General features: G+C 47.3%; 1 protein-coding gene across 1 annotated transcript in view; it reads left to right on the forward strand.

The window, feature by feature from the left end:
• The first annotated feature begins 1,864 nt into the window (after nt 1-1,864).
• The window catches only part of Larp1 (La ribonucleoprotein 1, translational regulator), a 49,520-nt gene continuing 25,054 nt past the window's right edge, over nt 1,865-26,330 (forward strand). The window contains exon 1 of the mRNA XM_005067732.4: nt 1,865-2,263. Coding sequence (XP_005067789.1) covers nt 1,909-2,263 — 355 coding nt within the window. The 5' untranslated portion in view covers nt 1,865-1,908. The remainder of the gene's footprint in view (nt 2,264-26,330) is intronic.

Raw genomic sequence — 26,330 nt, forward strand, 5'->3', positions numbered from 1 at the left:
AGGTTAAATGAGATTCTATATCAAAATAAACAAAACATGGCTACTAATGACAATTATGCCAATACCGACAAAGCCCAGAGGAGGTCTAGTGTAAATATCATCTACAGAGAATATTTACTAATAACTAAAAGTGCAGCCTGGTGGAGATATGTAATGGCACACTCTCTGATTCAGGGTATACATGCCGCTGTTTTATAAAACCCTGCTAAATTCTTGAGTCCCTTTAAACCTTTTGTTCCTTGGCACCTCTTCAAGCACTGGCCTTAGTTTGTGCCTTATAATAGGGCACTTTGACTGTTTCACTGACTTCTTAAGGCAGGCATTAATTGCCCTTGATTTTCCTCTGAGAGAGGGACCCTGAGGCTTTCAGGGCAGTAACTGGAGTTGGAGCTGGACATCAAATTGCTATCAATATTTCTTCCAGTATCCCTGATGATCATAATACCAAGGTCTAGGCTCCAAGAGTCTCCAGGAAGCCTTGCCCTCTATCCAGGAGACCATCTGTCCTTTAATACTTTTTTTGGAGATGGCCAACCTTCCAAGTTGTTAGGGTCTTAGGTGAATGTAGGACTCCTGGGAAGGCCTACAGTAGTAAGGGTCTCAGATTTCTAGATCTAGTTCCAGAAGTTCTCCCATTTCCAATATTTTGGGATCAGAGTTCCAGGAAACCTTTATTCATCAATTAAAGAAGTTAATTTCATCTTCTTCCTTACCTTATGTAGCAACTACTGGATAGCATTTGTTTCTGGTGTTTACTGTGCCTTCCCCCACATGACAGTGTAAATTCCAGAAGGACAGGTGCATGTTAGCCTGGTTTATTGTCGGACCTTTCTAAGAATTTCGCAGGCCCCCAGAACATTAAGTCAGGAGAAGTCAGTAAATATTTATTGAACCGAATGACAATGAAATTTGAAACTGCCTGAAATAAATGGTTCCTTCATGTTAAAATAGAGAAATCGAGATCCAGGAAGTGGACCTGACTACTGCAGATCAGGATCCAAATCTCAGAGTTCTAGGAGTTCCCAGTTGTCACTTCAAATCCACCCTAAACAATTCTTTAGAAAAAGCACAAGCTACTTGAAAGAAAAACCATTTCTTGCCCATAAAACACTGGGATTCGGGTGCCTGGATAGGTGAGCACTACTGGGAATTCTGTTCTCTTTCGAGGCGTTCACTGCCTCCAAGGGGTAAGTAAGGATTCACTTGGACCCACTGAGGTGTCATGGCCAGGCTGTGGCTGGGCCAAGGTTACCGGAGTGGGTCTAGGAGCCATGCATAGGGGCCGGTCAAAGAACCCCTTTGCAGCATCTTCATGTCAGGGCCGACGCAGAAAAGATCCTTTCCCCGGAGTCCCGCAACCCACGTCGCCAGCATTAGCAGACAGCCTAGCCGCGTGGCCAGGCCCCATGTGCTCCACCTGCGGCGACTTTTGGGCGCTGGCCCTTTAAGGCTCCTCCCCCACCCCCGCCCTCCGGAGTTGCATCAGGCACGTGCTCGCCCCCGTCCGCTGGCCGCGCCGCAAGAATGGCCGCCGAGGGGCGGGGACGGGGCGGGGTCTTCCGCCGTGCGCGCGCGCGCCCTCCGCTGCGCCGTCCCCGCCCCTCGCGCGCCGCGTCTCGAGGCGCGCGCCCGCCCGCCGCCCGCCGCGGATCGCGTGGTCTGGTTCGGCTCTCCGCGCCGCTCCCCCCCGGGCCGTCCGCACCGCTGCAGCCCCCCGAGCCGCCCCGGGCCGGGGGCGGGGGGACGCAGGCCGGGGACCGAGGCCGGCCAGGCGCGCCGGAGCCCTCTGCCCGGCGCGCCGCTTCGCGTCCGCCTGCCCGCGCCGCCCCGCGTCCGCGCGGCCCGGGCCCCGGCGCCCCGCCAGCGGCCTCGAGCGGGGCCCGCGGCGCGCCCGGCCGCTCCGCGCAGATGGCCACTCAAGTGGAGCCGCTGCTGCCGGCGGGTGCCGCGCTGCTGCAGGCCGACGAGCACGGCCTGGCTAGGAAGAAGCCCGCGCCTGACGCCCAGGCCGATCCGGGCCCGAGCGACGGCAGCGGCGAGCCCGACGGCAGCGCTCGCAGGCCAAGGCCCGCCTGCGCCAGGCCCAGCCGCGACGGCGCGGAGCGCGAGAGCCCGCGGCCACCCGCAGCCCCCGAAGCTCCAGCGGGAAGCGACGGCGAGGACGGCGGCAAGCGTGACTTCGTGGAGGCGCCGCCGCCCAAGGTGAACCCGTGGACGAAGCACGCGCCGCCGCCGGCCGCGGTGAACGGACAGCCGCCTCCAGGTGGGTCTGCTCGGCGCGGCACTGGCCCGCGCGGTGACGCGGGCGTTTCTCTTAGAGCGGGGCTGCCCGGGCAGCAGCGGTTGGTGGCAACGGCGCGCCTCGGGCCTAGCTGACCGGACCGATCCGGGCGGGGCCGCTCGGTGTGCTCTCGGTGTGCCCTGTGTTCCCTGTGCGTGCTGGCGCCCCGGGAGTGCGTGTTCAGTGAACATGTGTCACGGTTCCGAGCGGGGCCTGGCTTTGAAGTTCGCAACTTTGCGCCTCGGGGAGCCGGGTGAGGTGTGGGGAGTGCGGGCTCCAGCGTGCCTCGGAGCTGGTGGCGGCCTGCGGCGACGCAAGGGGCGTGTGTGGCGGCGAAGGAGTGGCCGGGCCGGTGCGGGGCAGGCGGGTGACAGTTGGGCGCCATGCGCTGCGCCGGGGCTGTTCGCTGCGCTCGCTGGCCTGGGCTGCACGCGGGGCTCCCCTTCCCCTCCGAGTCCGGGCGGGAGGTGACTAGGGAATCCCGACGGAGGGCGATCGGCTTGGTCAGCGAGGGGCACACGGCTCCGGGACAGCCTTGGAGGCACGGAGGATTTCCGCCTATGTATTCCCAGGTGCCTCCTAGTGAGAGTGGCCCTGGAGTTTGACCATCGGAGTCCCAGTACTTGTATTTATTTTTGAAATTCCCTTAAGCCGTGGGCACCGAGGAAGTCGGAGCTAGCCGCTTTCAGGTTCCAGAGTGCTGGGAAATGTAGGCCTAGTCCCGGGGGAACCCAGCACAACCCATCCTCAGCAGCACGTTGGTTGCCCTTTCGATTTCTCTTAGGGTTGCTTCATTAGGAGGAGGGCACATGGGGTGTGGGGGGGTGCTGTAGTACCAATGTTCTCTTCCTCTCCTTCCCTTCCAGAATCCTCTTATGCAAGGGGCAGTACTGAAACCTCCATTTTCTTTCAGATCCTCGCTCTCCACCCACAGAGTGGGGGAAACAACTTTAAGACGCTCTTTGGTCCTGCCCCTCTTTAAACCCAGAGGTATAATCATCCTCTCGAGCCGCCTCAGAAGTTTAAATGAGGCTGTTCACTCAGGCTGTGGCGCTTAGCTACTGGTGAACCTGCCCTGTGGGTTTTAAATCAGCTGTGACATCAGGCAGGATTGGGTGCCTGAGCTGGCATTTTGTGTAAAGCCAAGGGCCCTTGATAGCTTGTGTCACTGGGGTTATTGATCGTGGGAAGAAGACAGCTTGGCTGGCATCTCAGCTTTCCCTCCAGATAAAGCCAGGCACGATTTAAGTGATCAAAGAACAAATTCTAGGTAGAGTAGATATGTTCTGCTCCTTTTTCGGGGTGGGAGAGGTGGTTGGAGACAGGGTTTCTCTGCTTAGCCTTGTCCTGGAACTCTAGACCAGGCTGGCCTTGAACTCACAGAGATCCACCTGCTTTTGCCTCCCAGTGCTGGGATAAAGACGTTCACTACCTCTGCTGGCTTGTCCTGTTTTTGTTTTTTTTTTGGGGGGGGGGAATCATAAAACAAGAGTGACTACCAGTTGGTTTAGAATCTTTGGAGTAGTGTTTTGGCAGACTACTGGAATTAATCCAATAGCTTCTGCCTTTAAACTTGTTAAGGCCTTGGTGCTTTGTAGAGTGAATTCTGTGATTGGGTTGTCTGTCTGGTACAGTTTGGTCTTGGCCTTTTCTCATCAGCCAATGCTATCTTTTTCAGCCCTGGTTTTATTTGTAGACCGGACATGTTTAAATGTGACACTAGTGGAGTGACTGTGTGGTCTTGGGATTTTTGTGTTGTGTGTTGCGTATATGTTTTTGGGAGTCTACACAATTGAATCTCATAAGCAAGCTAAGCTTTCTGAAGCTTGCTGCAAATGCCTATTTTTAGCCTTCTTTTGGCTCAGATGCTAGTGTTTTAGTTCTTCAGGGACACAAGCAGTAACCAGTAATAAAATAATGGTTTGCCCTCTCTTCCAGTGTATTCAATCTGGTTTAAACTTCTAAGTTCTAGGTTTGTAGGTTTTTTTTTTTGTTGTTTTGTTTTGTTTTTGTAGGAGGGCTGGGTAGGTGGAGACAAGGGCATGGTCCAATGTAGCTCAAGGTGGCCTGGAACTTATTTAATTAAGGGTGGTCCTGACCTCCTTATTCTCCTTCCTCTGCTTTTCTAGTAATGAGATTACAGGTATGTAATGTCATACTTGGTTTTAGGTTTATAATTTTTGTTGTTATTTATGAGACTGGGTTTTCTCTGTAACAGCCCTGGCTTATGCTGGAATTGAATTTGCAGATGAAGCTTTGAATTTACAGAAATCCGCCTGCCTCTGCCTCTGAGTGCTGGGATTAAAGGCATGTGCCACCAACACCCAGCCTCTACACCCCTTCTTGGCAGTGTGTCTCACCTTCCCCATTTGTAACAGGGATTAATTTATGGTGTGCCTGCCTCAAAAAGTAGTGTCAAGTATTCACTTTGATAACTGACACCTGTGCATGATTTAGTTTAGTGCAGTGGTTCTCAACGTTCCTAATGCCGTGACCTTTTAATACAGTTGCTCCTCCAAACATAAAATTATTTTCATCGCTACTTAATAACTGTAATTTTGCTACTGTTATGAATAATAATGTAAATATCTGTATTTTCCAGTGGTCTAAAGTGACCACTGTGAAAGGATCCTTGCGCGCGCGCGCACACACACACACACACACACACACACACAGCACAAAGGGGTCACAGCCTACAGGTTGAGAGCACAGGTTAGTGCCTGGGAAATTATGGAACCTCAGGAACTTTTATCTGGATCTCCATTTTTATTTGATCAAATTTTTTTACTTGTGGAAAGAAAGCACTCAAAGAATGCACAATTTGTTTTTTGTGTGTAGCTCAGCACCCTCACAAGAAACATGGAATTCTTTAAAGTTAACTTTTGTACTGGGCATGGTGGTTCACACCTATCATCCTACAAGAAGGGAGGTTGAGGCAGAAGGATGACTGAGAGTTCAGGGCAAGCTTCTGGAGACACTATCTTTTTAAAAAATCGACTCTTATTTATCTTTGATTATTTTTGGATGCAAAGCATATAGATATGGACAGCTTTTTTTTTTAAACATTTGTTTTGTATGATGGGGTGTTGGTGAGTGGAGGTCAGAGGACATCTTACAGGAGTCTGCCCTCTCCTTCAGGTTGTCATGCTAGGTTGCAAGTGCTTTTACCTGCTGAGCCATTTTGCCAGCCCATGGTATTAGCCCCTTTCTCCCCTTTTCCTTTGTGTAACAACCCTGGCTGTCCTGGACTTGATTTGTAAACCAGGCCCCTCAATTTGGAGACCTGCCTACCACAGTGCTGGGATTAAGGGTGCGCCCTGCCTGGCTGGTAATGAGAGTCTTAAAGGTTGGTCAGTCACTCAAAGAAATGGCCTCCCCCTCACCCTCCCATCCCCCCCAGATAGTGTTTCTTTGTATTCCCCTGGCTGTCGTGGAACTTGCTCTGTGGACCAGGCTGGCCTTGAACTCAAAAGAGATCCTCCTGCCTCTGCCTCAGGAGTGCTGGAATTAAAGGCAAGCACTGCCAAGCCCAGCTTCCAAGTCCAGCTTTAATTCGACTCAAGCTTTAATTAATTTGCATTTCCTAGACCTGGGAGAAAGCTCACTGTGCTCACTTACATACAGCAAGCAGCCTGTGTGACTGTTGTGTATCTGCCTCTCACTGGGTATACTGAGAAAGCTTGTGCCTGAGCTGGGGGTAAGAGTCTTGAGACTCAGGTGCTTCATTTGTGTTTGTATGAGCCTCCTTGAAATGGAGCTGATGATTACAGAGGCAGGTTTCCAAAGCCAGCTAACTCTTGGTGTCCTGAGACCCTGCCCTGCCCCTGCTGCTAAAGTAGTTGGTCATCACTGGGGCCTCAGTGTTATTAAGTCTTTAGCTGGCTCTGGAAACTGGGTTTATATTAAAGGCTGGTTCTCTAGCTAAGTTTCTAACTTACTGGGTAATGGAATTGTGCACCTGAGTCATTATTAATTTACTCCTCTAAAGGAGAGTAATGGTGATTTTGAAGAGTTGTGAGAATTAAAGGTGGTAAATGTTTTTTTTTGTTTGCTTTTTTTTTTTTTTTTTTTTTTTGGTTTTTCGAGACAGGGTTTCTCTGTGGCTTTGGAGGCTGTCCTGGAACTCGCTCTGTAGACCAGGCTGGTCTCGAACTCACAGAGATCCACCTGCCTCTGCCTCCCGAGTGCTGGGATTAAAGGCGTGTGCCACCAACGCCCGGCGAAGGTGGTAAATGTTACAAAGCCCTTAGCACAGGTGCCAGGCACAGTGGGAACCCATAAGTGTTGCATACAGTAAATACTACTTAAAATTATTTTGTGGGACTAGTGAAATGGTTCAGCAGATAAAAGGCATCTGGCACCTTCTACTAACCCTGATGACTTGAGTTGGATTCTCAGGACTCATGGTTAATACCTGCAAGTTGTACTCTGATCATACATATATAAATAAAAGTAAGCAGATATATTTGTGATAATTATCATCATTTACTAATCCTGCTTTTGATTGAACTTCAGTCACAACACCCTGTGGTCTCCCTACCTTGTTTTTTTCATCTGCAGTAAATTGATTAGACTGAAATGTTTTAAGATTCTAATGTTAAAACTGTTCTTCCTGCTAGAACCCCAAACCCACTTCCCACCAAAGCAAAATTGAAGTAGAGCTTTTAAGTGCATGCTTCCTCAAATCTGCCAGTGTGATGGGGGAACCTCATGTCTTGACTCCAAGGCTGGATGGAGAGTGACTCTTGGTTTCATGACCTACAGTTGGTAGCTTGGGAAGGCATGTGGTGGAGTGATTGACCTTATTGTGTGGTAATAGAGAGCTATTAACAACACCTGTGAGATACCTCCTACCCTAATGCATAGAGAAAATAGGATGACCTTAGTTTCCATCCTAACACCCCATTTCCCAAGTGCTGGGATTAAAGGTGTGTGTGGCCACCTAGTTTATTCAGTGTTTAACAAGAAATTCTGTAAAACAATTTTGGGGGGGGTTGATGCAGGATTTCTTTGTGGCTTTGGAGGCTGTCCTGGAACTAGCTCTTTTAGACCAGGTTGGTCTCGAACTCACAGAGATCCGCCTCTGCCTCCTGAGTGCTGGGATTAAAGGCGTGCGCCGCCGCCGCCGCTGCTGCTGCTGCCGCCGCCGCCGCCGCCACCACCACCACCTAGCAAAACAAATTTTTGCTAACAATGAAGTGGACTCTAAGAAGGGGAAATGATAAAGATGAAAAGGTTTAAGGCCAGTCATGCATTGTTGTGAATCTCCATTTGAACACCGGGCCATGAGATGTTTTGAAGCAGGGTGTGGTAGTTAATGTCTGTGCTCCCATCACAGGGATACTGAGACAAGAGAGTTCTAGGTCAGCTTGGGCTATAGAGTGAATCTTGTCTCAAGCAAACTCCTACACAAATCCTTTTGATGGGAGATTTGATCATTTTTGGTCATATTAGGTTATCCTGTTTTGTTCAGGGCATATGGTCATTCCTTGTTTGGAGTTTGTTGATTATGTTAAACGTTTTTGCAAATGAGCAGTAGGAACAGTTTAAGTGAGGCTTAAGGCCCTTTGCACCCTGGTTCATGTCACTCTGACTTCTGAAGAAGGCACAGTTAGGATTCTTTGCAGGGGAGGGGTGCAACCTTCCAGCTACCTGCCCAGCAAGGAGAGGTTATTGGGTTTTGGGGGATGGGGTAGTCAGCACAAGCGCTCTTGAAGTCTGAACCTCCTGAGAGACTTTGCTGAATCTCCATTGAGGTCTGCAGAGGGTCCCAAGCCAGAGTCAGCATTTTATGCTGTTACTCAGCATCTGTCTTCTCTTCCCTGGGAAACAAACTGAGAGAGAAGGAACAGTGCCCCAAACCACAAAGCCCTCTTAAAAATGGAGAGCTTGGCAGATAGGAGTGCCCCTGTTTACAAAATCCAAGAGGGGCTCAGAGGGGTAATTAGGTGTTGGCTCTGAAAGGGTTTTTTCAGTCAAGGCTCACAGACTTCTGTTGGCTGGTCCAGGGTGATCTCAGGGGAGTGGCCAGGAGAGAGGATGGATGACCTTAATCTTGTGGGGCTGAGGTTTTGATAACAGCTAGTGAAGACAGCTAAGTGAAGGGAGAAGCTGAAGAAATTTAAATCAGAAGTTCTGAGAATCAGGTTGATGGCACAGCTTCCTACACAGGCACAATTGGTTTACAGCTAGAAGATGCATTCCACAACCAGATTTGTTTGTGTAGACTGAGGTCTTGGGGAAGGAGGTATTTCATGCCTTTTTTAAATGGGGGCCAGTAGCCAGGAGTTGGTGGATTTTGAGATGGCCAGCCTCCTGTTGCTGGTGACCTGAGATGTCTCGTAAGTGTTTTCCATGAAATAGTCTTTTGATGTGACACCATTGTCTTTTGGCTGAATCTTTGGACTGACTGAACTCTAGATGTGGAAGAAATGTGTAAAGCTGACAGGATGCATAGTTTTTTTTTTGTTTGTTGGTTTTGTATAAAGTAGTCACTGTGTAGTCTCAGCAGATGCTCTTACCCTAATTCTCATATGAAGAACATATTCACAAGAGATTGAGCAGCTATCCTAAATGTTCAGAAAAACTTGAGGCCATCCTGCACTCTTTGTCAAAGCATATCTAAGTCCTTTGGATCTTAAATTTTACTTCCAGATCTAGATGTTTGTTTCTACTCTGTTGAGTTATGAACTAGATATCATTTCTTACTTAGGTTGTTCCAGCAGTCTCAGTCTCTCTCTCTCTCTCTCTCTCTCTCTCTCTCTCTCTCTCTCTCTCTCTCTCTCTCTCTCTCTCTCTCTCTCATTTTTTGAAACAGGGTTTTTCTCTGGCTTTGGAGGCTGTCCTGGAACTAGCTCTTGTAGACCAGGCTGTCCTTGAACTCACAGAGATCTGCCTGCCTCTGCCTCCCTAGTGCTGGGATTAAAGGCATGTGCCACCACTGGAGTCCTTAGCTCATCTTAAGATTTCCTGAACTGGGTCCTCCACCCGTTATACACCATGCACCACGTTCTTGCTTTCCACCAGTGCTACAGTGTGTCTTACGTGACTCTGCTGCATGCAGACATTTGGTTCTGGAATGCTCTTTCTCTAGATTGCACTAATGGTGAGGCCTCCCTAGACTATTCTGTATAGTCTTAGAAACCCTGACCCTGGACTGTATCCCATTCCTCTGACTCTGCTTTGTCTTTTTTTAGCTTTGTCTCTATTTGGTCAGTGTGTTTCCAATGCTATGGTCAAGGTTGACAGGTTGTAGTGGACAGCTTAATGAACACATACTGATGAACAAGTAGATAGTGTTCTTTGTGGGTTTTCTACATGTGAATTGTTGAGGATAATATAGTGGATAGGGAGACATGTACCCAGAGTTCAGTGTGCAAGAAAATGCCGTGTGGGAAGAGCAGGTGTGGTGCAAGAGGGATATCCAGTGCAGTTCCTCTCAGAGTTTCTGGGGAGCAGGGTTGAGCTGGCTAGGAAGGGTGAGTGGGGTTGCTTAGAAGAGCTTGTGATCACTTTATTTTTGGGTGGGGCTCAGGGAACTGAGTTCCTATGGTTGAAGCATAGCCAACTACTAGAAAGGTGGGCAGTCTTACTTTATAGGTGTGCCAAGTCCCAATTTAAGTAGAAGGCCCCTGGGGAGCCTTAGGGGATTTTGAGTGAAAAGTGATGTGGTCAATTTTTCCCTTTACAAGATAAATGGTTTGAGTTTTCATGTCTGATTCTTTGGACTAGAATTCTCAGATTAAAAAAGGAGCCCACATGTTACAGTGCACCTCAGCCACTCTGCAGCACAGCCCTGGACTGTTCTGGGTGAAGTTTCCTACATGTCTGAATTCAGTTGAATTAAGAGTTGTGCTCAGGAGCAAGGAGTTTGCAATGTTCTAGACAGGCGTGCCTTCCTGAGAAGGCTGACCTAAGGAGGTAGGCTTTGTTCCCAGACCAGGCCCTAGTTGTCAGCTCTGTTCTGGTAGCTATGCCTTGGCATTTGGCTTTCCTCCTCTTTGAAGAGAACGAGATAATTAAAATTGGAAGGGCCTGCAGAGATGGAATTGGCCTTCACAGGTTAGGCACAGCATTGCTAGTGGCAGAACAACTTAGATGCAGGTGTTTGGGCTCTGGGTTTCAGAGGGTTTAGTCTTGGACTATCTGGGTTACTTTGGCTTGAGACAGGCTGAATATCAGACAGGAAGAATATACAGAGGAGGAGACTGGGCACATATCCAGTCGCCTACTTCCAGCCAGGTCTCCACTTCCTAAGCCATTTCTAAAATCTCTTGAAAATAATGCCACCAGCTGAGGACCAAGCCTTTAATGTGTGAACCTCTGGGAGACATTGCATATTCAAACCATAGCACCCACCTACTAGGACCACTGGAAGGTGAGCTTAGGTGAGAGTGTGCAAGTGCTCTCCAGGAACCTGGCATTTTCTTAACAGAGATATGCTGAAGCCATTTTTCCTCATGGCCCAGCGTCCTCTGTCCCATGATCCCCAGAATTTGGAGCTGAGCATAAAAAGGAAGGTAGTTCACATCACATCCTCCAGCTAGTTTTCCTGACCCTGCCCTTTGCTGGCTTATTGTAGAGGCGAATTTAAGGACCTTGTAAGTCTCTCTCTCTGTCTCTCTCTCTGTCTCTCTCTCTGTCTCTCTCTCTGTCTCTGTCTCTCTCTGTCTCTCTGTCTCTCTCTGTCTCTCTGTCTCTCTGTCTCTCTCTCTCTCTCTCTCTCTCTCTGTGTGTGTGTGTGTGTGTTGATGAGTGTCTGTTTCCTTGCGTGCCTGCGATTGGAGATCAGAGGACAACATGCTGGAGTTGGTGTAGGTGCATGAGTGTGCCAGGGATCAGATTCAGGTCTTTATGTGCTGAGTCAAATTGTGGCTCTTGGAATTTTTAGTGAAAGATGAGTCTGGATGCTTTGTGGTAAAATTGTCCATTTTTTAGTGCTTTGGTGTCTTTCTACAACTTTGGATTTGTTGTAGAGAGTTCTTTCCTGTGTATGACAAAACGGTAAATTGGCATTAACAGCATAGCTTTGGAGTTAAGTCCTATCATCTCAGTGATCTTATGGTTAAGTTTTGGTGTGGGGAGGAGCATTGGTGAATTTTGGGTTGATTACTTGGTAACTTTGAACAGTATTCCCAAGTGAACATAGCAGGTGCTGAGTTCCTTGCCCAGTAACATTTGAATAATTTAGATGACAATTGCTTTTTCTTTTCTTTTTTTTTCCGAGACAGGGTTTCTCTGTATTGCTTTGGAGGCTGTCCTGGAACTCGCTCTGTAGACCAGGCTGGCCTAGAACTCACAGAGATCTGCCTGCCTCTGCCTCCCGAGTGCTGGGATTAAAGGCATGAGCCACCAACGCCCGACTAGATGGCATTTTTTTGAAGGACCTGTAGCAACAAACTGGCAAAGTTCAAGTTTGTTGATTCACACAATTTTTAGACTCTGTTAGCTGGCAGTCCCTCCTTTACTCACAATTAAACAATAAGCAAGATACATTTGCCACAGTGGGGCTTTTATTCCGAAAGAAGTCACAAGTAGACTAGCTGTGGTGGTGCACATCTTTATTTCTGGCTCTAGAGTTGGAGGCAGAAGGATTGCCCTGAGCTTAAGGCCAGCCTGAGATACTGCAGCAAGAACCAGGCCGCACCAAAACCAAACAAAAGGCAGGGCATGGTGGCATTTGCCTCCCAACTCATGGAAGGCAAAGGCAGTTGGATGGGTCTCTGAATTCAAGGTCATCATGGTCTACATAGGGAGTTTTCAGGCCAGCCAGGAACACATAGTTAAAGACTCTGTTTCAAAATACAAAACCAAGTCACAAAGTGTTTATCTGTATCCACATCCTTATGGCAGGTTTTGCCTCCTTACAAGTTTCACTCGATTTGCTTTAAGGAATTATCTGTATTTTAAAATTGGGAAAATTGGGCCAGTGTGGTGGCAAACATGCCTTTAATCCCAGCACCCAAGAGGTAAAGGCAGGCAGATTTCTGTAAGTTTGAGGCCTGCTTGGTGTACATAGTGAAGTTCCAGGATAGCCAGGGCTATATGAAGAGACTGACCCTGTTTCAAAAGACACACCTCCAAAAAAGAAAGAAAAGGAAATTATCTAGAATCGTAGAGATTTCCAACTTTAAAGAATTCAAAGCAATGCTTAAAGCTTTGCTGAAATGTATGAGAATAATGGGGTGAGGGACATGGTCTGGAATCAAAGTGCGCCATCACTGTCAACTGGTGGCCAAAGCACTGCCACCTCTGGACTATTGGCTAGTAGCTATTTACATGCAAGCCCTTGAGTTTTCATCCTTAATCAGGCTTTCTTCCAGCATAAAGCTGGTGGGCCCAGATCCTGTGTTTTCATCATCAAAAGAGAAGGGACAGTGTTTTGTTCAAGGAATGCCTTTGTAGAACAGTTGAGGGGTTGTTGGATGGGACTGGAAGGCTCTTCAGAGAGAGCTACTTAATCTTCTCTTGAGGGAGAGGGGGTGTGGTATGGACGTGATACCAAGAGCACTGTGACCTGAGGCCCTGGATGGAGCAAAGCTAAGGATGAGCTAGCCTTTCCTTCTTTGCCTCCTCCTGTGGAGTGGGTATAAATAGCATCATTGGTTCCAGTCTCTTAAGGCACCTTCTACCCTGCTCATCTTGTAGTCATGAAAATGATTAAGCGGGTGTTAGCTACCACAGTGGAAAAGGGAAAGAAAGATCCCAGGTAGAAGCCTTGTGCAGTGTCATCTTCTGTTTGGGGAAGGGAGCCAAGGCTCCTTGGAGCATTTCTCTCTGGACAGAAACTTCTTCCAGACAGTGCTGTCCTGTGTTCACTGAAGTGGGGAGGGGAGGAAATTAGGCACATTGGAAGATCAGTTGCTAGCTTCAGCTATGCATCTCACTTCGATACTTGGGCAACTAACTGAATTTCCCTGCTTCCTGTGACTGGGAGTTGTTGAGCCACAAAGTCTGTCAAGGCTCTTTCTCATTAGGATTAATTTCACTATATCATTTGAGTCAGAAGTTAAGACCCCAATTGTTGAGATCTCATTCAGAGATTCTTAAGATCTTATTCAGAGACTCTCTACTCAGATTGGATCTGCCTTCCTCCCTAGAGCTAGGCTAAGGTAGTGTGGGTCTTTAGGTATGTGGCATTGTGCTCTGTCTAGGCTTCTGTCTGGCTCATGTTGGGGTAGGATGGTGCCATAGGTGATGATACTCACTCAGCAGCATGCAGACAGTGGTAGGCACTTTTTGGAAGTAATGTGAGTTCTACATACTTTCTGTGGTAGGTTGGGTCATTACTGAGATATCCTCTTCTGGTCTGAACGTGTAGAACCGAGGGCTGGTAGAATCTGGGGTCCAAGTGTCAACCAGCTCAGCAGAAAACAGATCCCATGGCTTGAACGTGACCTCCTTTGTGTGGCAGAAACTGCTTGACTCTCACCAGCTTGAAAGTCACATAGTTAGCCATTGGTTTGAACAGCCTACTAAGAGTTAGAATCTGGGAATTCAGCTGGGCAGTAGAGAGAGTCGCCTGGCCTTATTGTTTACATTCCCACAGGGAAGCAGTGAACTAACTACCAATTATCTGTTCCTGCCTAACAAATCACCTCCCAAAATAGCAGCTTAAAGAAACAGCCATCTTGAGGACGTATGTGCATTCCTGTTATCCCAGCTACTCTGGAGGCAATTTCATAGAGAAGTATTGGGCAGTGATTAGGGGCAGGCATTGCTTAGGTGTTGGTGTGATCGGGGTGATCATTCTAGTCAGACAACCTGCAGGCACTTTTGTAGATGGAGATTTAGGGGATTCTCCATTCTGTGGTGGAAGTTGGAGAGAGATGACACTCAAGTATATGCTTTAAGATTGCACTCGGTGGTGGCACACATGTTTAATCCCAGCGCTTGCCAGGCAGAGGCAGTTGGATCTCTGTGAGTTTGAGGCCAGCCTGGTCTACAGAGCAAGTTCCAGGACAGCCAGGGCTATACACTGAAACCCTGTCTTGGAAAACAGCAAAATGTTTTAAAGATTCCTCAGATTTGTAGAGAATAGGGTGGGGAGCAAGATGGAAGCAGAAAAGACTGCAGGAAACTCAATGTGAGTCAGCAGTGGACCTGAAGGAAATAGCATCAGAGTTAATTGCTGGAGAATCCCTGCTCCCCCAGATACATTTTGATACTTAGTATCATATATGATCAGGAGAATGATGGAGCCAAAATTACAAGATGGTAAGGATTAAAAGTTGTTTTAGGCCGGGTGTTAGTGGTGCACTCTTTTAATCCCAGCACTCGGGAGGCAGAAGAAGGTGGATCTCTGTGACTTCGAGGCCAGCCTGGTCTTCAAGAGCTAGTTCCAGGACAGCCTCCAAAGCCACAGAGAAACCCTGAAAAACCAAAAAAAGAAAGAAAAAAGTTGTTTTAGTTGTGTTATTTCTTAGGGATTTTAAGCAGTCTAGAAGGTTCTTTTGTTTGGTTTAAAACAACTTGAATTGTGGTATTCAAGTGAGATTTCAATAAAAATTTTTCTTTTGCCTTCTGTCAGAGCAGAATGTAGACAAGGTCTTTGTTTATACCTACAAGTCTGCTTTCCTAGGAAATGTGTAGGCTGGAGAGAGGGCTCAACTAGTTAATAGCACTTGCTGTTCTTTCAGAGTACTCTAGTTCTGTTCCCAGAACCCATGTGGGATAGCTCCTGACCACCTGTAATTCTACCCCAGGGGATCTAATGCCCTCCTGGTCTCTGTGGGTACTGAACACACACACACACACACACACACACACACACACACACACACACACACACACACACACACACTGGTTTTTTGAGACAGTGTTTTTCTGTGTGACTTTAGAGATCCACCTGCCTCTGCCTTCTGAGTGCTGGGATTAAAGGTGTGTGCCACCGCTGCCGGGCTATATAATTAATTTTTATTTCATGTTCACTGACGTTTTGCATGAATATGTATCTGTGAGAGTGTCAGAAGCTCTGGAAGGGGAGTTATAGACAGGTGTGAGCTGTCATGTGGGTGCTGGGAATTGAACCTGGGTCCTGTGGTGCTCTTAACTGCTGAGCCATCTCTCCAACCCACCTTCCTGCCTTCCTTTCTTATTTATTTATTTATTTATTTATTTATTTATTTATTTATTACATATACAGTGTTCTGCTAGAAGAGGACACCAGATTGAATTGTAGATGATTGTGAGCCACCATGTGGTTGCTGGGGAATAGAACTCAGGACCCCTGGAAGAGTAGTCAGTGCTCTTAACCACAGAGCCATCTCTCCAGCCCCCCCCCCTTTTTTTTTTCTGATCCAACTCACCTTCCCTGTGTTTCTTACTTCCTCTGAATATCTCAAGTGCCTAGGAGCTGAACTGATCACACCATGTCAATCAGGAAAAAGGGACATTGGGTTCTGTGGCCCAGATCTCTTGAGCTGGAGTCTTCATACCTTCCTAAGCTCCGTGCCCCTGCTGGGTAGAGTTGAAATAAGATGTGAATGGTTAGCATGGGGCACCAGCAATAACAGGGCAAAGAATCACAAGTCCTAGATGAGTTACAGAGTGATCATGACCTGGGTCTTTTTTTTTTTTTTTTTTTTTAATCGTGTGTATTCCTGCAGAGGCTAGAAGTGTCACTATCTGGAAACGGTGTTACAGGCATTTGTGAATGTTGGGAATCTATCATATGTCTCAAACTCAGGTCCTCTTGAAGAGCAGTACAGATTCTTAGCTGCTGAGCCATCTCGCCACCCCCAGTGACCCTGGGTCTTACTAGTTTTCTGTTTCTCAGGACAGAAACCGCTGTAGGTTGTTGTTAGTACCACAGTGCAGTCCTGGCTGTCATGGAACTCATTATGTAGGCCAGACTAGCTTGGAGCTCTGTCTCCCAGGTGCCAGGCATATGCTAGATCTTGCTGTGGGTTTAGACAGCTAGGTAAGACTTTTCATCAGTAGGTTGAGCATGAAGAAAGAAACCAGTTCTGACTTTGGCTTCTTTTCTCACAGTGGTGTTGTGTGTTAGCCAAGCTGCTCTTCCTATGTCGAGTCTTAGCTCATTAGATCTGCTGCATGTGTGGCAAGGTTGCCTTAGAGATTCTGGTTAAAGTGCTGGGGTACCCTTAACTTCTTACATGCCAGCCAGGCGTTGTTCCTAGCACTCAGGAGGCAGAGGCAGGTGGATCTCTGTGAGTTCGAGGCCAGCCTGGTCTACAGAGCGAGTTCCAGGATAGGCTCCAAAGCTACACAGAGAAACCCTGTCTCAAAAAACCAAACCAAACAAAACAACCAACAAACAGCAACAACAACAAAAAACTTCTTAACATGCTTATGGGAGTCCTGAACCTCCATCCCATTCATTATCTCCATTCATTTTTACCACAGTCGTGTATAAGAAAACTGGAGAGATGACTTAGTGCTTAAGAGCACTGGCTGCTCTTCCAGAAGACCCAGGTTCAATTCCCAGCACTTACATGGCAGTTCACAACTGTCTGTAGCTCCAGTTCCAGGGGACCTGACACCTTTGTACAGACACACATGCAAGCAAAATACCAATGCACATAGAAAATAGTAAATAAATCTTCAAAAGAAAATGGAGGGCCTGTTGGTTCAGAAATTTACTTAAGGCTGTGTAGTAGTTAGTGAATAGCTTAGCTCATTGCCCAGCCAGCATTCTTCCTGAGAGAGAGTGTTTACATATGCACGTACATACACATGCATATATCTACAAAATTTAAGCTTTCTGAAAGAAGAGGGCCTGTACTCACCTTCAAGCATTAGCCTGGAGGCCCCGTTGCCCCTCTGGCAGGCTGGGCTCTCTGGGCATAAGACTAGTGGGTATGAGCCAAGTCTTGGGAACTTTGAATCCTGCCAGGGAGCCTTGGCCCTTCTTCCCCCCAAGAGATGTTCTTTTTAGTTATGGTAGGGCCATACAGATTTGTTGGAAAGAGAGCTGCTGACCTTGGGGATTTCAGGTCTGGTCTGAAGAGTAGGAAGGGTGGGCTGGCACTCCAGGCTTTGTGAGGTCCTCTGGGCCACCAACTATTATGTGCTGGGACTTGTAGCTTTTTGAAGTGGAAAATCTTTTTAAATTTCTCAGACAATAACAATTCATTATCAGAAATGTCCAAATAGATTTTAGCAAAAGGAAAGCCTTGGCATTATGTCCCACCAACCACCATGAGTACTAGTAAGCACTAATAGGATTACATCTTTCTCTAAAGCAGTATTGCCTGCTAGAAATACAATGCAGTGGGCCGGGAATGTCACTCAGTTGGTAGAGTGCTTGCTTAGCACGGATGAGGGAAGTTCTCTACTCCCAGCAGGCTTGGGAGAAGGAAGACAGGAACTCTAGTCAATGCTAGATAGCTGTAGAGGAGGCCCTCGCTCACTCCCTGACCCTTTTGGCTCCCTGAGCTCTTTGAGAGGTCAGAGACGTGCTCAGAATTCACATGGGCACATGTCCCTGGCCTGGCTGAGAGAAGCCTGGCAGCATAGGCACACTTCTTATCTTTGCTACCATGCAGGACCAGTGTTCCTCCCTCTACACCTGCTGCCTTCACAGAGTCCCGATAGCTTACCATTTGGTTTTGGAAGTAGCTGTAGAAGAAATCAGTGGAGGGCAGGCAAAGGTCCTCATCTGGCCTTGTCCAGGAAGTGCCTCCAAAACCAGGACACCATTGGTAGATGCTGACCAACAAGGCTAGAGTGGGTGTATGAGACTCCCTCACAGGGCTTCCTATGCACCTCTCCCCAGCCTCTCTGTGGAAGGGCATCCTCTCTCTCCCCAGCCTCTCTGCGGAAGGGCATCCTTTGTGGCCAGGGTGCACAGAAACCAGTTTTCTTGTTGCTTTGCCCTCTCATTCCCAAAATGAAGCCTTTTTGTTTTGTTTTGGGCTGCCTCCCAGGGTACTGTTTGTTTGCTGCCAGATAGCTACTTTGAAGGAGGCAGTTAGTTTGCCCTTGTGACTTACGTGTGTGCAGGGACAGCATGCATGCCACATGAGCCAAGTCTGAGAGGTGGCTTGCCTTGCATTCCTTGGAGCTTTGTTGTCCTGAGGCAAGATGTTGCTCAAGATGGCGGTGGCCTACCAGCTACTACCAGCTACACTGTCCTGCTGGTAGCTGAACGGGTGAGCTAGGACAACAGTACAAGCAGCTATCAGACCACCATCCAGGTCTCCCTCATTGTACTTGGCTTGCATTTCTGCATTTGTTCTTCCTGGCTTTCTTTTATTTCTTGGGGAGAGCTCAGTCTTAGAGTTCAAAGTCTTGTTTTAGGACAGAATGGTCCCTGAATGGAGACAGCGCTGACCCCATTGTCAGCCTTGTCGGCTCACAGCAGATCCTGTTTGTGCACTGTCCTTCATCTTTCCACAGCACCCAGTACATCATATGCACACACCATCGAGAGAAGAGCACTGCTCATCCATTGCTGACTAAGTTGTAAGCACTCACGTTGGTGGCTCTTGCTCTTCTACCTATAACAGGCATAGATTCCAGATTTTTCCTGAGCCTCTTGCAGTCTGAGATTATGTAGAGAGCATCACCAGGTAGTAGCATGAGCCAGACCCAGGTAGGCTAAAGATTAAAGCCTCATATGCTGAGCACTAGGAATGGCGATTGGCTGTTCAACATTGCTTCCCAGTGGCAGGATCCCAGGCCCAGGATCTCAAAATCAGATTGCTGGCAACTGATCCCAGAGCCTTTGGAGTACTCTGGGAGGGCTTTATTTATCACTGAACCACGTCCATGATCCAATTGTCTATCGAGACAAGTCAGGAAAGTCATGACTTGTCTGTGGAGTGGGAAGACGTAGCTTATTCTAGTGAGACAGATGTAGTGCTGGTGGGTGAGGAAGTACTTAGCCCTGGTTATCAAGGGTAAGGAAAGGTAACTTATGCCCCATTCAAGTTTTCCCCTGGGTCTGAGAGCAGGGCCTAAATGCATATCTTGGCTTTTCACCTTGTTTCCCCTTTCCTGCCTCCTCTTTGACATTGTGATCTGTGGGCTTTTTTTAGCTTCCTGTGCCCATCTGTCTGAATTCTGCTCCTGGAAGCAAAATTCTCCGGGGCTTTGGTTTTTGCTTGAACCCAAGACCTTGCTGATTAGTAAGCCATGGGACATTGCTTTTGTGATAACAATTGCTCTGACAACCCCTCAACACCCCCCCCAGCTATGCTCCCCCCAACACACATAGATGAACTAATTTCAGAGAGCTGATTTTCTGGTGAGTAACCTCATTTCCTGTAAGACTTGCAGGCATTGTAGATGAGGATCAGAGAGTTCAAGGTTAGCCGTGTCTATATAGTGAACTCCAGGATAGCCAGAGCTGCATTGAGAGACCCTGTCTCAAAAAAAAAAATCTGCAGACTTGAGCTTGGAGTTTTTTTGTGGGGGGGGGCATTAAAAACAAAGAACTCTAGCATTTCTTTCCTGTGTTGCCTGTTTTCAGATCTTTGGAGTCACATACTTTTCTACTCTGTGCTGTTTAGTGTAAACGTAAATTCTTTTGGCTTTAGCTTTGAATCTTCTAAGCTAAATCTTGCTGTGGGGATTATAAAGGTAATTATGCATTAGCATAAAGACTGACAGCAGGAGGCTTGATTTTTCTGGAATAAGTGCTTAGTAAATAGTAGTAGCCATTATTTTAAGGGACTTAGACATGGGGCTTTGAGTAAGGCAAAAAGCAGGTTTGGGGGAAAGAAAAGATGGAGACAGTGGCTCTAAGGATGACACAGATGGACAGTGACTTTAGAGTTTTTTTCTCCTGGCATAGCCACATTTGGGAGGTTGGTGTGAAGCTAAACATTAAGCCTAGCCCAAACTGACTCCCTGTGACCTCGGGTCTGCCACAGTTCCAGTTTCTCAACCTCCTCTGTCTGTCTGTCTGTCTCTCTTCATTTACTTGTTTATTTATTTGTTTTCTGGGACAGGGTTTCTTTGTGTAGCTTTATAGACCAGGCTATCCTCAAACTCAAAGAGATCCACCTGACTCTGCCTCCCGAGTGCTCTGATTTAAGGCATGCGCCACCTCAGCCAGGTGACCTCGTCTTTCTTTATTCGTGGGGCTTGAAGTGCAGACAGGTTGATAAGCTCCTCTTCCCTGCTTCTATGCTCACATTAAAACTTCCTGACTCCTGATCAGGTGTGAACCCCTAGCAGGGCTTGGGAGGCCAGACTCTTTTCTCCATGGCAGGGAATTTGTTAAAACTGGGGGTTCCAGGACAGCACACCTCCCTAGGTAGATTTTTGGGGTCTGGAGAGATCGTGCCATGTTACTGTATGTCTCTGGTGATGTTTCTACAGCTGCGAGGTGAGGGTTTTTCCAACTGTTTTCTGCTCTGGAATTAGGTGAGTGTTAAAGCAAAATGGGGAGGACTTGGGGACTGTTTATGTAACAGCTCCACCTTTTTTGTTTGTTTGTTTGATTTTTTTTTGTTTCAGGACAGGGTTTCTCTCTCTCTCTCTCCCCCCCCCCCTCTCGTTTTGTTTTTGTTTTCTTCCCTAGCTGTCCTGGAACTCACTTTATAGATCAGGCTGGCCTGGAACTCACAGAGATCCATCTGCCTCTCTGCTTCCTAAATTCTGGGATTATAGGTGTGTGCCACCACCACCTTTATTAGTATTATTACCATTTTTTGAAAGAAGTTCTTAATTCACACAACAGAATATAATGTAAAATAAAAAATATTAGGAGTCTAGCTTTACCAGCCCCTGGCTTAAGAAGCCCTGATTTTAAAATGTCAGATGTGCTTCTGGGTAACCCCTATCAAATTAACAGTTTAAAATCCCTTGGATTAAAGTAAAGAAACTGTCAAGTTATGTCCAAAACCACCCCCCCCAACAGGGTTTCTCTAGCTTTGGAGCCTGTTTTAGAACTTACTCTTAGACCAGTTTGACCTTGAACTCACAGATCTGCCTGCTAATTGAGCCTCCTGAGTTCGTGATAAAAGGCGCCACCACCGCCCAGCCCATAACCAACTTAGAATTGCCCACTCTGCTGCTGCTTGGTCAGTGTGGGGACAGCATTATAATACCCAGCATAATCTTTTGTTTGTTTATTTTCCTCCCCCTCCCCTGTTTGTTTGCTTTTGTTTTGAGACAGGGTCTCACTATGTAGCTCTGACTGCCCTGGAACTCTCAGAGACCTGCCTGCCTCTCTCTCAAGTGCTAAGATTAAAGGTGTACCACCATGCCCAGCCTTAGCAGATTCTTGTTCCCACCATTCTGAGCAGAAAGTTCTAGAGGATAATTCTTATACACTTGAAACTGGGGCTTTATAGCTCCAAGTTTCAGAGGAGGCTTGTCCCCATGGGTAGCTGTCTGCTTTTGAGAGAATCTGCATGTAAAGTAAAAGTCACAGTCTGCCGGCCACTACCCACTGCTGCGGTGGGGTGTGTTCTTGCCAAGTATCCAGAGCAGGGACTGTAGTACTCCTACCACTTTGGAGTTTGGACAGGAGGTAGTGCTCCATCCTTCCTTCCCTCTCATGGTAGCCAGGTTTAACAACTAAGGATATAGAACATTGGTTAAGTTTGGGCTTTAGATAACTGAATTTTAGGAGCATTTTAAGTGTGTCCTGAGTATTGCATAGTAGTACATAATGTAACAGTTCACCTTGCTTATCTTAAATTCAGATATAACTGGATGTCTTAAGCTTCAGTGAACTGTCTACCAGCTACACTTTCCCTGTTTTCCATCTTTTGGGTCCCAAAAGATTCAGAAATCCAAAGAAATGAAAAATGGTTGCTGTACTCCCCTGAGCTCATTTCACATTAACAGTGTTGTGGGTGAATGTAGCAGACTCAACAAGCAGCCTGCCTGGCATGTTTTGTGCCACTTTGTAGTGGTTAATGATACGTTGCCCAGTTGAAGCTTACCATGTTACAGGCTACATGAGATCTATTGGTTAGTTTTGACCCGTCTTCCCAGGCCTTGTGTGTTATGTTAGAGTTGGTTAGCACATTGAAAAATGGGTTCCACAGTCCATGCCTTTAACCCAGTGGTTGGGTAGGTACATCATTGGGTAGGGTTGGTTTGATGTGGGGGTCAGATCCCCTCCACTATTATACTTTTTGAGACATAGAGTTTCACTGTGTAGCTGAAGCTAGCACCAAACTTGCTGTGGTAGCTCTGGTTCTCCTCAGACTTGGGATCTTCTTGCCTTTCCTGCTTGGATGACCTGGCCACTCCAGGAAACTCCCTCCACATCTGAGGGAAAGTATAGTATACAGGACTCAAATGTGACATCTTTGGAGCAGGATCCAGAGACTTGGTAGAGCAGAATATTAGTTGCTCTGTCTCTCCCCCCTCTAGCTTGTTTGTGTCAGTCCGTCCGTCCGTCTGTCTGTCCGTCCGTCCGTCCGTCCATCCATCCATCCATGCTGTCCTATGCTTTCCTTCTTCCCTATTGGGGCATAGCATGTAGCACTGATTGACTTAGCCAAGGCTGCTCCCATAGATATGTGTGCCCAGCTTGCTTTGTTCCTGTTTTGTAGTGACTTCAAGTTTATCACTGAGGGGCCTATCCTAGTCTGTTGATCCATACTGAAGAAGAAAGATGTCATGGTGTCCAAGCACCCCTCCGTTTTAGTCAGAATTCTTGTGCGTGTGAGGAAGCAGATGAATAGTAGATGCTCTGTCAGTGGTGCTGTGGGAAGCTGCTTCCCTAACCTATGAGTGTGAATTGGTTACTCCCAAGCTGCAGACTCCCGGTATGCAATGAGTATTTTCAGTTCCTGTTCCGCTCTGGTTGGGTTGGGTGTCAGTATCCATTGCAATAATCCGGGCAGTAGAAAGTACTTTATTTCTTGGAGAGTCAGAAGCCTCTCCCAACAGTCAACTGCTTGAGAGACTTGATTTATAGTGGTAGAGGGGTATGTGGAGGCTGAGGCAGGGAGATTTGACAGCAGTGGGAGGGGGTTGGCATTATTATTATTTTTTATTTTATATGTATGAAGGTTTTACCCACAAGTGTGTCTATGCCATGTGCATGCATATCATTTTATTTTGGGGTTATTTTGAGACAGGTTTTCTCTATGTAGGCCTGGCTCTCCTGGAACTTGTTCTGTAGACCAGGCTGGCCTTGAACTCAGAGATCCTCCTGCCTCAGGCAGTACTATAACCATGAGTATTTCCAGGAATGAATTTTGCTTAGGGACTAAACCCCTGTGTTCAGGGCAAAGGGAGCACCTCGGCCACAGGACTGGTGGTGGGTTATAGTACTGCCTGGGGAGCTTCACACCCAAAGCCTATGATTGGAAGGTTGTTTGCTGTTTTGCTTACTTCACACTTTCCCACAGCTGGCCTTGGGTGCTTAGATTGGTGTGAGAATCCAGCTGTGTGGCCTTGCTGCTTAGTTGCAATGTGGAGGGGCACTTACCAGTATTCCTGAGAGTTTGAGAGGTAACCATATGTTTGGTAAATATTTACAGTGAGTGTTTTGACACAAAGTCCTGGATGCTGGGGACCTGTACTTGTAGAGCTCCCATTAGTTCTCTAAGACACATGGCTAGTTTGTGGGGCAAAACATGCTGGAGAGAGACTAACTCTGCTGTCTGCTAATGGAGTGAGTTTCTATGAGCCTTGGTTTTCTTTCCTTTTTTTAAAATTATTTATTATGCATAGTGGTTTTTTGGGTTTTTTTTGTTTTTGTTTTGTTTTTTGTTTTTTTTCGAGACAGGGTTTCTCTGTATTGTTTTGGAGGCAGTCCTGGAACTCACTCTGTAGACCAGGCTGGCCTCGAACTCACAGAGATCTGCCTGCCTCTGCCTCCCGAGTGCTGGGATTAAAGGCATAAAAGGAGGCTTTTACACTTGAGGCTTTACTATGGTGAAGGAAGGATCAGCCATTTTGCTTCAACATAGCACATTTGGAAAGGAAGTCTTTCCCCCATGCTGGACACTAGAAAGGTGGCATCCTTTGGAAGAGAATCAGTGGTGTCTCGTTAGAAGATACCTCCTTAGTCTTTGCATAAGTCAGCATGCAGCTGGAGGTGGTAGTTGCTGATCTGACGAGGGTCCAGTAAGCTCTTCAGAAAATGCCAATTAGGGAGCTGGGATTTCAGCTCTTTATTTTTACTCCATTTTCAGGTAGGGCTTCCGGCACTGGTACCAGCTGTGGGGTGACCACAGGCACTATTGGGCTGTAAAGTCCCTGTCTGGGCAGGAGGAGTGGGAGCACGGAATGCATGGGTCACCGCAAGCTAAAGATAGGTTTGGCTAGGGTAGCAAGCATCATGTGACTGCTTCCATGACGACCCCCCCCATGTTATATACCACAAGATACAAGGTGGATGTTGGCCTGCAGCATTGTTTCTGAAGCCCACCTCCTCCTACTCCCCATAGCCCCTCCTGTGCTTTATCTGCAGACTTGGAAACTGGATAGAAGTGGTAGTTCAGGCCACAGAGAGTCCATACAAGGTTATGGAGGCTACCTGGACATTCTTTTTACCCTGTACAGAACCTTCCTGTTGGGAAGTTGCTGGGGTTTGTAGGAATGAAACAAAGACAGACTTGTCCATCTCTAGGTTCTAACTTCGACTCTATGTAGGCTGGCCTGGGAGGGAGAGGCACATGCAGGTAACTTCCTTCCCTGTGACGTCGTTGCCTTCCATAGTCAGGGCTCTGGGCTGGGGTGAGGCTGTGTCCCTCTGATGGAAGGCTTGGCTAAGGAGCCTTCTAGGGGCAAAGTCTGGAGGACTGGGGGGAGGCTAGCACATGATCATATCACTGGCACCCATGGCCTTGCTGTTTGACCTACTCTGTGGCCCCTGACTTCTTTCCCACCCTTTTCCTGGTGGTTAAGTCTTTGTCTTTAATATCAGAATACACACTCCAGGTCTTATTCTGTGGCTTGCTGACTCCGAATTTGATGAACACTTCTAAGCATATATCTTGATATTCTTGTTTGTGGGACCAGTGAAAGGAATAAGTTCATCTTTATTTTAAAGATTGTGAGACCCATGTCACGTTTAACTGTAGCTACAATCATTAGCACCTCACACCTTGCTTAGGATGAGGTTTTTGTCTTTTGACTTTTCTGTTTTCATACTGCAGAGTCCTATCAGCTTTTAGTGCAGCTGAAGAAACTGCTGTTGCCGAAATAATTGGCAGTGCTTTCATAACCCTGAATCTGATAGAATTAGTGCCTGGCCTTGGGCCCAGGGCCTATGGGAGCCAGTAATATCTAGGCTGCTTGTTTCTCTTTTTCTCCTGGAAGGCTCAGTCAGACTAAAGGCCAAAGGTTGGTACCAGGACCTCATGAGTCTACTGGGGCTAGGCTCTGTGCTTGCTGCTGTGAGAGTAGCCTGGTCCCTGTATTCATCAGGACACCTGTTGTCTGGAGAGGCCAGTAGGTAACTGAGTATTAACATGCATGCACCATGTCCTGAGAGCACCAGTAGAGAGTCTTGACTTTACCCAGGTTCTGGAGATCTCCCAAAAGGACGTTGACTTTGGCCTGATGAGGGAGCTGGAGGAACCCGGAGTAGGGATGGGATAGCTGGCTGATTTGTGATTCTCAGACAGCCAAGCCTCGCAGTCAGGCTAAACTCAGCCAGTTAGATAGACGCTGATCTGTAGGATATAATAACCAGCACCAGCAAATCTAGGACCTTCCATTCTGGCCCCACTCTGGCCACCCACTCCTTCCTTTAGACTTACCAACTAACCCATGTCATCCCTCCATCCGTACTGGCCCTTGGTTTCAATCCAGTATTTCTTCCCCTATCCATTTCTTTATGCTGTGACCTGACAAGGTTGAATTACTACATACCTTCTCTACCAGAAACCTTAATTACTTTCAGTGTGGTTGAACCAAGTCCTCAATTCAACTCAGGAGGTGTACGGCCTCTGTGGATTGTTAGCCTTTGTTACAAAATGTTAGCAGCCTTAGGTCTTTCTAGACCTGGACAATACAGAAAATACTTGGTCTCTTCGTACCAGGTGTTTGTGGGTTTAGCCCTTTTGCTGGGCTGGAGGGATTCCCTGAGGCCTGTACTTTGTTCCTCTTCCTGAGTGAAAAACTGAATTCCAGAAATTCAACTGAAAGGACCCTAGGCTTT

The sequence above is a fragment of the Mesocricetus auratus genome, unplaced genomic scaffold (assembly GCF_017639785.1).
Source record: "Mesocricetus auratus isolate SY011 unplaced genomic scaffold, BCM_Maur_2.0 Super-Scaffold_100007, whole genome shotgun sequence".
In the NCBI taxonomy this organism is placed as follows: domain Eukaryota; kingdom Metazoa; phylum Chordata; class Mammalia; order Rodentia; family Cricetidae; genus Mesocricetus; species Mesocricetus auratus.